Raw genomic sequence first — 10,493 nt, forward strand, 5'->3', positions numbered from 1 at the left:
GTATGCATGCTTGCACGCACACTGATGAAGATCAGGCAATGAGTTGTAAAAGTTTTGCATTGAAAAATGGAATCAACAAAATAACTGATAATTATGTCTTGTGTTGTTGTGTGATGTGTGTACGTCTACATACGCACATTGATGAAGATCAGGCAATGAGTTGTAAAAGTTTTGCATTGAAAAGTGGAATCAACAAAATAACTGATAATTATGTCGTTGTGTGATGTGTGTACGTCTACATACGGATAATATGATCAGAGAATCGGAATGTATAGAAAAAGGTGGTGAAAAAAATTCATAATTTATCAGGGCCTATAAAGCACTTGACAGACAGTGTCCTCAACAATAAAGCCTCCACTCAGTGTGCGACATAAACCTAGCTTGGACAGCCTGAAGCAATGTTCATATCGGACCTTGGGTTTTGGAAAGAGCTACTCATGGGTCTGGTTGGAAGTGTCAAAAATAAAACTTTCGAAAGACTTAAGTGAATACACAACTCATGAAACGAATTGAAACAGATAGCCACTTTAAGTGACTTAAGGTGCATAAAAATCAGGTGAGATTAATTGTAGTTGCTTTATTCAATAGAGCACTTGATAAACACAGTGTCCTCAACAATAAAGCCTCCACTCTTTAGTTCAGTGTGTGACACAAACCTTGGACAGCCTGAAGCAATGTTCATATCGGACCTTGGCTTTTGGAAAGAGCTGCGCGTGGGGTCTGGTTGGAAAGTGTCTATGATGTCCCTATTCCCCGTCTGATTAATCAGCTTGAAGATCACCTTGGATGTGAAAGGCCATGACAGAATATTGTCAAACTCTCCTTTCATGATCAAAAAGAACAGCGACAAGTGGGAGATGGTATTTCTAACACCATCTCCTATGAAGTACAACTTAAGACACATTTTGTAGCCGTATTGTCCTGAGTAGAATGGAAGGCTGAAAATCGCTGTACCTAATTGAGTTTCTCCTATTTTCTCACTAAAGCCAGTAATCTTCCATAAGAATATTTCCTTCTGGGTCTCTAACTTTGCTAGACGAGATTTAAGCAAGCTAATCTCTTCATTTTTCTGCTTCATGTCTCTCATAAACTCTCTTGTAAGCTCACCGGCTAATTTTGTACCGCCTAACTTTTGAAGCACTCCCATTTCCTGCACTCCCATTTCCTTAAAAAAAAACAGAATCACAAACATAGACATTTCTTGAACTCACTGTGTGTATTGGATGCGGAGAAGTAGCTTCCTTTGGATCAACCGCTAGGTGAGCGTTTTCTTCCACACACAAGCATTCCTAAATTGTTGACTCAATCAATTCATCGTGCACACTGCAAAAACATACTTTATCTTGACAATCAACAGATGGGTCTTGCCATGCACTTCGCAGATTGCCATGATCCGACCCATGAATGTTAAAATGTTGCACTGGCTCTCCCAGTGTCACCTGAAAATGGAAGATCCAATGTCATAATTTCTACGAATATTTTTGCTTTACTTACTGTATGAGTATGCGTTCCAATTTGGTCTGGGGTCAGGACAACACCACATAGATTGGAAATAAAATTGCACGCTTTGAGATGAGCTTCCAACTCTGCCACCATGTCCTCCCATTGGCATCCCCGAGGGCAACTGACGATCATCTGCTTAACATCCCTTCTCACAAATCGATCAGGAAAACACTGCGGAGGAGAGATCAAAAAACCAAACTTGTTCATTAAAATGAAGTTGCTCTTATAGCATATAGACCTACCTCATTCCCTTTGTGATATTCTTGACAGTCAACTTTGGGGCATTTTGGCGAGCTGTAAAAATAGATGACAATTTTAAAACACATACATTGTGGTACTTGTCTACCTCTCTGCTAACAGCTCATCAGCACAGCATTCACACAGCCAGTGTCCACATATTGGCTGCACAGCATCCTTCAGGAGATGGTTGCAGTAGGGGCACTGGTACTTATCAAATAGTGCTGGATTCTTAGATGTACTTCGAAATACTTTGTGTCCTGGCATCTCTCTAATGCATGCTAGCTAGATCATAAACCGATACTTGACTACCAACAAAACGACCTAGATCGATCATGCATGTATAATGAATGACTTAAGCTTATAAGGGGGGAGTCCTAGGGAACTTCCCAGGGAAAAGTCCCAAGTCAAGGTTGGAGTAATCCCTGGGAAAGTCCCAGTGTCTAAGAATTCACAAAACTGTCTATGTACTCTCCCACGCAAGATTCCCGTCAATTTTCAATCCCTAATCTGGGAAAACTGTCTAGGAACTTAATACACAAGTCATTCAGATTGCTTTGCTCCATCATCTGTGTTACTTAGCCCACCAGCCATGGCTTGTGTAGATCTAGCTCTGCTGTCATCTGAGTGCAACAGTCATGGACATAGGTATGTAAGCAGTTTCAGCTAGTTTATAATTATTAATAATCTGCAGTTTGTGGTATAAACATGGTGTTGCTAATGATTTATTTAAGTTTAAAGTACCCCATTGAGAGGGAGCAGAATATCAGTGAGAGTGAGGCCGAGGTCGAGGAGATTGGCTATCTCACATGTAGTGAGAGTGAGGAGAACTTCGATGTCTGCATAGCATTTTGGTCATCACTGTCAGCAGTAAGAGAATATTAAAGTACTCGTAGTATTACTACACTACTTGTGCTACACTCGTTGATTAGCCAAAAAATAGTCACTATAATTATGGCATAGCCTTTCTTTCACGTAGGGCAAAAAAGCAGCAATAATTCAAGCTGAGGAGTGTCTGGTGACATTGGAAAACATTGGTATGAAAGATGCAAGACAAATGCTAGCAAAGATACAGAGGGGTGAAGCAGAAATCACAGCGTTGACTAAACGGATAAATAACCTTGAAAAAGACCTATTGGGAGATTTAGGTGTATCGATGTTGGGTGATCAGAACATTGTTATCACGATTCCCTTAGTTGGTCCAAAAGCTGATAATCTTGCAAAGGGACTTTTCAGTCATCCATTTTATTTAGAGAAATATCGCTACAAAGCACGTCTTCAAGTGTGCATGAACGACAGTGGAGAACAGGGAGGAAGTCTATCTGTGTTTGTCCACATCATAAAAGGGGACTTTGACAGTATTCTGGATTGGCCTTTCATACATATGTTTGCGATTAAAGTAAAAAATCAAAAAAAGCGAGAAGATGATATTGTTAACACTCTCCAACCAGTTTCAATAGGCATTCAAAAGCCGGAAGTAGACCGAAACATAACATTTGGAAGCCGAAACTTTGAGTTGGTAACTGAAAGGTTCATCAAAGATGACAGCATCGATATTGAATGCGAGGTACTTTGGAAGTGCATGTAACCACACTTTTCACAACTATAATCAAGCCACTACACACACAACGAACTATAATAACTCTCATTTTGTGCTTCAATGACTGTAAGAATTTTTAATGCTATTCAGACATTATACGATGCGTAATTTAGCGTGTGCATGCATGCATGCATGGTATTAAATAGGGAAATTGCTAATTATGATCTCCTTGAAGGCTAGCTAAATGCTAGATCTATCAGGCAATTCAATGTCCTTGTACTTCTCTTGTACACCACCCTCATCAGGCACATGCAGAGTAACATTCCATAAACCTCCCTCTATATAACTGCATGCATGTGTGTACTTATGTTGAAAAAGTTACATCAGCACAATACACATACATGTAATAATTATGTAGAAGCCAATTTTTTGACAGTCGATGGAACGTACAGATCGTAAATCCTTGAAATAATAAGCACATGCAATAAAATTTGGCGAGTGCATGACTCCAATGTGTTACAACGTGATAAACATGTACAGTTAGTGTTGATAATTACATTAGTACAAAATCGTAATTGTCAATTTGCAATTAGGAGACAGTTTTTGACTGCATGTGTTCCATCCACCATGCATGTACCTAGACTCGCTGGCCACTCCCATCATCACTATCTTGAGGAGTGATGGGAGTGGCCAGCGAGTCTAGCATGTACCAGCTAGTGCACATCAACACTTCATTGTCACCACGCATGGACTGTGTATGCCCAACTATCCTCAACAATATTAATTTTTATCAGCATGATCATTATGTCACACAAATATCCCCAAAATGTATGTATCGAATAGTGTAAAATAACTAATACCAGCAAAATTTGCAAAAAAATGTACACGTATAGCGACATATGAATGACGTTGTAACGGATTGGAGTCATGCACTTGCCAAATTTCTTGTTTCCACCTTTTTCATGCTTTTCCTGGCAATCTTAGCAATGTTTCACATTGCATTAGATAGAAGAGTGGGAGAGGGATTGGAAACGGAAGTAGCGTCACGTGACATTATACATTGAATTTGCAGCATGGCACCAGAGAGCCTTTGATGTTAGTATGTTGAGTTAAGAAGCCGAGGCTCCTTAACTCAACAAACTGTGACAAACTTACGTTAAATACGTACATATACTAAGCACATAAACTTTTATTGTAGTATAATATCAAGTTAGTTGTAATAAAAAACTAGGGCTATAATGATTAAAATAGAGTAATAAAAAAGGTTGGACTTGCTTAAATCCACTGTTTTTAAACCTTCTGCCAGACTAATATCGAATATTCTCTTGACCCTAAGGGAAAATATATTATCTGCACCAGTCCCACATAATACACCCCAGCAATTCCTGATTGAGCTTAGCACTATTATAATTTAATATTAAGACACAAATTAATACTGAATAACCCCAGGAGATCCCAGCCAATAATATTAGCCTATAATCGCTACCCCAAAGAGCACAAACCCCAGATGCCTTATATCACTATATTAGCAGGACACTCCAGCTATAAGCTATAGCTAATAACCACTTTATTTTAATGCGCCTATTGAACCACATAATTATTATAGGTAAAATGGCACAAACTAAAACCACATTAATAACAGGGCCTATTTGTACTAAGACAGAAAATATAGCTATCTTGGACATAGTCGCCAATGTGACCGCAATATCTTACCCTCCGCACTCTCCCTTTTTATGGCCACTAAAGGTTAAGGTTGACACTTGGATAATTAAATGAGATTCTTTGGCACATGGAGCTGCTCTGAGGCTGGGCAAAGTCATTATGGTGTTACAGTAGTACACTGTATAGCTACAGTCCTATAGTCTCTCATGAATCTGACTACACTAGGAAAGTCCATGCTTGCAGTTGAATTTTCTAGTGCTTTAATGGTATTCATAATCATTAGCTCAGCTATTAAGAATATTGACTGTACATGTACTGTACTGCAATGCATGAGTGCAATATTCCAGATATAATAATTATTATTGGCTCAGTAGTACCATGTGCTCTATTATCTATGGTAGTACGTAGCCCATAATTATTGGCAGTGATTATGATTGTTGCGTGGGAGATTGGCAATTGGAGAAGCATAGTTATAATGAGATTCATACATTCTGCATTTCTTATTTTGATAGCACAAAAAAGTGAGTATTGTAGGAAGAAAGAGATCATTCCAACTTTCGTCCAAGCTTTCTGGCTGTGGCATAATTTATTGCACTGTGGTAGCTTGTTAGCTTTGATGTACCAGCCTTGACTGTGCAAAATGCCACATATTTGCACTGTGGTCTCTTTGATCTTTTGCTCAAATAGCAAGATAGATACGGCCTAATTGTTCTGAGCAGCCCCACCCCTTCTAAGCTGTATTATTGCGCATGTGCAATAATTTATTATGGCTGCCTCAGGCATACTTTGCAAGATGCAACAATAATTCGAATCGCTTCACTGCATTTACAATGGCAGAGGCTGAGATTAACATCTCCAAGAGTACAGACCCTTGGTGGATAGCTACATACACTGGTAGGCCATCCAGCTAGGTAGATGTAGTAACTCGGAGCTATCTATAGCTAGCTGTATGGAGCTGTTGTGCGGTTAATGTTCTAGCATGATTCTTTTCTCCACAGACCACAAGAAGGATTGTGGATACACAGTGACGAGACTGAAGGATCTCCCCAAATTGCACAAAGCTGTTTGGAAAGATGACTTGCAAAGAGTAAAAACAGTCTTGATAGGCCTCAAAAAGACAATGTACATCGATTACTTCGACAAGGATCAAAGGTAAAGCGTTACTGAATCACTCCAAATTTGAGATAATTTTCTCTTGCTTTCAGGACTGCTCTCCATTTTGCATGTGCACGTGGTCACGATGGCATGGTGAAGTCTATCTGTTTAGCTGGAGCCAATCCAAACATTGCCGATGGTCAGGGGAAAACACCTTTGCATAAAGTAAGAATAGATGGGCAACACAATGAATGTTCCCTTCTTCTCTATTTATAGGCTGTGGAGAGTAGGAACTATTCATCAGTGCAGCACCTCCTCAACACTAGAGCAGACCCAGATGTGATGGATGAGTTTGGCCGCACTCCCCTACATCTTGCCGCAAAGATGGGAGACATACCAGCTGTACAGTTACTCCTGGAGAGAAGTGCAAGAACTGATCTTGTAGAGAGGGTGAGTGGGAGCTAGTTCAGCGTTTAATAGATGAACAAATTATTTTGTTAGGAGCTTACGCTTCAGTTGAACATATAGTTAGCCTCGAATCCAGCCCGATTAAAATAATTATGTGTTTTAGTAATTTCTCAGGCTCTTTGGAAAGCAAAATTATTGTCTACTTCTGCAGGATGGGTTGACAGCTCTCCATGTAGCCACACTCAACAACAACCATGAGATAGTCAATTTAATCAGCCACTTCTCACAAGACACAGAACAAGACAGTGACAGCGACCTGGTCATCATCGATGAGGAGGAAGACTTTGAAATTGTCAGTTCTGTTAACGAGGGCGGCAGAACTTGTTCCACTCCAGTGAGCCAAAACCGGCTAAAATCTGCAAACAGTTCAGTGTCGACAAAAAGCAGTGATTTTGAGCTAATTTTCGATACTGATGATGACAGTAACATGATGAGTAGATCTTATTATCCATCAGACTTTGAGAGCAGCTCAAGTTCTATCGAATACTCTTCCGAATCTGTTACTGAGGTAACGACTGAGAACGAATCTCAGTCAAATAATATCACAAGTGACACTAGCGGTGAAGGTTGGGACACAGAGAGTGTGGTCAATATTAAACTTCGTACTCTCGACAAACACCAATATGCTAGTGGGAGACGCCGTGTCCTTACAATTGATCAACGCCAAGGAATGTCCATTGCTAGGCTGAAAGAGGAAGAGGAAATAGCTAGTGATTGTAGGATGGCTAACATTGTCAAGGAGGTGCTTGGCGAATCTAGTGAAGAAGATGAATTTGTTGGAGAGGACAAAAACAATGCTTTTAAGGAGGTTCATAGTGCATACAACAGTAGATGTATAGAGGGAGTCACCGTGGAGATAGCGGAAGCTAATGATGATGACAGTAGTCCAGATGTGATAGAGGATACAGATGGGGAGGAGGCTAATGATGCTGGTGGTCAACCAGAGCTAACAGAGGAGCAACTGTGAGTTCATGGTGCATGGCATTGCTTAATTGTGCATGTGCATGGTACTGCACAGGGAAATACATTATTATATAGTTGTCCCAGAGAATTCAGCATGGGGAATATAATTATGATATCATAATTATGATTTCTAAGCTTCTAGTTGTTGTCCCAGAATGCTAAGCATAGAATATAATTATATACTTATGCCATACTAATCAGTCGTTTTGTAGGTTGTTAGCTCGACAGTTGAAGTTGTTGGACTCTTTCCGAATGTTGATGGAGGAGTCGCTACAAGTAACCAAGATACACCAAACCCCCTTGCTTAAGGACAGGTGCCCACTATACGCACACAACGATCCAATCATGTTCAACTTCAAAGACATTGCCATCTACTTTGTGAACGAGCCAAATAGGGTGAGATCGAAGTGTTTTGCAATGCAAATACCAGAGATATAGTGTGAAGCAATAATAGTTACTCTGTATACTGGTTTGCTTACTTGTGCAGGCGCCTATCGGGGAGAACCTCTTTGGAGTGGCTGGCAAGGTTGTAGCACTGACATGGGTGGACCCATCTCAGGTACATGTATGCACACGCCTATATAGTAACTTGTCAGTGAGTTCACTGAATTCTATTCATATGATCGTTCTTGCTTTTACAGATAGTTCAGGCCGACCCAACAGACAAGAATTCTTTCAAAGCCTTGATCTCAAAATCACCACCTCTGATGCAGATTATCGGACTAGGTATAAAACACACAGTGCACGTGCATTGTGGCGTAGCCATTGTAAAATTTCGACCTATTTCAGTGCTAGTTCGAAACATACAATTAATGCTGTTTCTGTACTTATTGTTTTGACATTACCCTCCCCTCTGCATGTATAATGGCTCATTCAGTCGCCAAGGTTAAATTCAACGATTTGTAAAAAGTTTAAAGCAACCTTTTAAAATGAAATGGTACCCCATCAATGTCCATATTTGGGGATTCTTTTTGCAGGTGTGTTTATGTGTATGCACTGGGAGGAGAAGCGTTTGTTTGTAACGTCTCGCGATGTACATCAATCGTCCCCTCTCCTGGCGCGGGTCAACACACTGGTCCTGAGTGCCCCCGACTGCCCCATCACTCACTATGCATGGCCACCATACACTCAACTCAACGCTGACACTTTCGTAAGACTCTTTGTACACAGAGAATGCATGCTATACTTGCAGTTGTAGAATGTGATCGTACAAAGTGTGCATATACATTAATTTTATTGCTTTTTCTGTTCTCACAGGAGCCACCAAAACCTGAGGTTACCCCTGAAAAGATAAGGAATAGTATAGCATGTGCAACACAGCAGATGAGCTCTGCCCCCGTACAGAGCACACCTTACAACATCCCACCGTTAATGCCACCCCCCTCTGTACAGCCGACCCCGTACCTCAGCTTCACACTCCCACACTCCTCACACCCGATGCCGCCCCCACCACCCTCACCATTCACAGCCACACTCTGTCACCCACACAACAAGCCACAACAAGTCTACCACCAGTACCAACAAATCATACAAACTCAGCCTGGAAGGCAACTCCAAGCTCCCGGTCAACAACAGATGTTGAATCAGAGTCAGTATTCATACCATCCAAACTACCTTCAGATGCCTGGCCCTCCCCCGAGTGGCTTACCTCCTCCTCCCCACTTACCTAATATACCTCATCATAACAATCCCTCGGTGATACCTCGGCATAGCAATCCCTCGGTGATGCCTCGGCATAGCAATCCCTCAGTGATGCCTCGGCATAGCAATCCCTCAGTGATGCCTCGGCATAACAATCCCTCGGTGATGCCTCGGCATAGCAATCCCTCGGTGATGACTCACTATACAAGAACGACATTGCAGCCAGTCAGGAGACAAACACACACTGGCCTCAACCAACTACTGCACTTGTTACAGCAACAGCACAATCTACCTCCAATATTGCGACCACAGGAATGGTTCACCTCTATATGAATAGTTTTTCAGTTGAACACATGTCAGTATTATTTATTATCATGCTCCTGGTGTACATAATGGTTTTATTTCTGTGAAGAGATGCTTGTGTTGAGAGCTGTGCAAATAATTAGAGTGTTAGCGCATGCGCGGAAAATTAATAATATACGGAGATAACATATAGATTACGGAAACAAACTCCGTAATTGGAGTCGTTTCCATAAGCAACGGAAGGTCCCCCGCGATCTCATTCTGTTCAGTTTTGACCTGGTCAGAAACTACTGGAGAAGCTATTCGTGTTCGAAGCTATTTCTCTGCTACTTTTTCGGCTTTTGCTGTGATTTATTTGTTATTTTTCATTGAAAACTTTCTCTAGAGCAACTTGAAGATGTCTGGAAAACAAAACTCAAGAGTGAGAAAATTTTCCCAACACCCTGATCGCGGGCAAACCAGCCAACAACATGCGAAGAGTGAACAAGACAAGTCCCCAAGACCTGAGAGGGCCCCTCCAACTGGAGGAGAGCCATCTCAGTCTTCAGTGGACATTGCAACTCTGCTGCAATCTGATCCTGATGCAGCAAGTTCTGTGAGGTATTATCATTATTACTGTTTGTTGGGTTACTTAATCTCACTCTATTCTGTTCTCAGTTGTTTGGTTTTCATTTCTGTGTTGTTTTGAATGCTAAAATTCATTCAATTCAGTCATTTAAAATAATTATTTTGTCTCTTTTTTGCTTATCACCTTTTTTGCTATAAAATTATAATATCACTGTTTTGCTATCACCCCATTGTGTATGATGTGTACTTTCCCTCATTCTGCCTAAGCTTTATTATAACTAACAGCCTTCAGTCATCAGTAATCAATCACTTTCCTCTAGTTCAATTCTTCATCTTTTGTCTAAAACACTGATTTTTGCTTGCTTTTTTACCTGCTAAAAACAATGCTGTAATTGCATAAACTTTGAGCAATCTTAAATTAATGTTCTTTGTAAAACAAGTGAGTTGTGTATCATGGCCATTCATTGCATGCTGTGTGCTGTGGAAGAGAGTTAGTAACCATGTGAACAAGACC

At 40.7% G+C, this 10,493-nt stretch overlaps 2 protein-coding genes and 1 long non-coding RNA gene across 3 annotated transcripts; 2 read left to right on the top strand and 1 right to left on the bottom strand.

The window, feature by feature from the left end:
* Positions 1 to 72: 72 nt before the first annotated feature.
* Positions 73 to 2,096, bottom strand: LOC135347107 (TNF receptor-associated factor 1-like). The gene is made up of 6 exons (XM_064544983.1): positions 1,850 to 2,096; positions 1,746 to 1,797; positions 1,495 to 1,674; positions 1,338 to 1,439; positions 1,212 to 1,289; positions 73 to 1,165 (listed from the first exon to the last, which is right to left on the bottom strand). The coding sequence occupies exons 1-6, from the start codon at positions 2,005 to 2,007 to the stop codon at positions 578 to 580; spliced, it is 1,158 nt and encodes a 385-aa protein (XP_064401053.1). The 5' UTR covers positions 2,008 to 2,096; the 3' UTR covers positions 73 to 577.
* Positions 2,097 to 2,199: 103 nt separating this feature from the next.
* LOC135347112 (uncharacterized) lies at positions 2,200 to 3,431 on the top strand. The gene is made up of 3 exons (XR_010398263.1): positions 2,200 to 2,388; positions 2,475 to 2,610; positions 2,720 to 3,431. It is a non-coding gene; the product is annotated as an uncharacterized LOC135347112 (long non-coding RNA).
* Positions 3,432 to 5,757: 2,326 nt separating this feature from the next.
* Positions 5,758 to 9,538, top strand: LOC135347113 (uncharacterized). Its single transcript, XM_064544988.1, has 10 exons — positions 5,758 to 5,836; positions 5,941 to 6,094; positions 6,148 to 6,262; positions 6,314 to 6,487; positions 6,657 to 7,468; positions 7,681 to 7,864; positions 7,956 to 8,027; positions 8,110 to 8,194; positions 8,446 to 8,618; positions 8,726 to 9,538. Exons 1-10 carry the CDS (start codon positions 5,773 to 5,775, stop codon positions 9,440 to 9,442), a joined length of 2,550 nt encoding a protein of 849 aa, XP_064401058.1. The 5' UTR covers positions 5,758 to 5,772; the 3' UTR covers positions 9,443 to 9,538.
* The last annotated feature ends 955 nt before the right edge of the window (positions 9,539 to 10,493 follow it).

The sequence above is a fragment of the Halichondria panicea genome, chromosome 13, assembly GCF_963675165.1.
Source record: "Halichondria panicea chromosome 13, odHalPani1.1, whole genome shotgun sequence".
Lineage (NCBI taxonomy): Eukaryota > Metazoa > Porifera > Demospongiae > Suberitida > Halichondriidae > Halichondria > Halichondria panicea.

Bases quoted from the DNA above. Each gene is read 5' to 3' on its own strand.
- LOC135347113 (XM_064544988.1), top strand. From the start codon at position 5,773: ATGGCAGAGGCTGAGATTAACATCTCCAAGAGTACAGACCCTTGGTGG. The intron at 6,488-6,656 runs GTGAGTGGGAGC...CTACTTCTGCAG, and splicing joins GAACTGATCTTGTAGAGAGG to GATGGGTTGACAGCTCTCCA. The intron at 7,469-7,680 runs GTGAGTTCATGG...GTCGTTTTGTAG, and splicing joins GAGCTAACAGAGGAGCAACT to GTTGTTAGCTCGACAGTTGA.
- LOC135347107 (XM_064544983.1), bottom strand. From the start codon at position 2,007: ATGCCAGGACACAAAGTATTTCGAAGTACATCTAAGAATCCAGCACTA. The intron at 1,798-1,849 runs GTAGACAAGTAC...CTATTTTTACAG, and splicing joins GATGAGCTGTTAGCAGAGAG to CTCGCCAAAATGCCCCAAAG. The intron at 1,675-1,745 runs GTAGGTCTATAT...TCTCCTCCGCAG, and splicing joins AATATCACAAAGGGAATGAG to TGTTTTCCTGATCGATTTGT.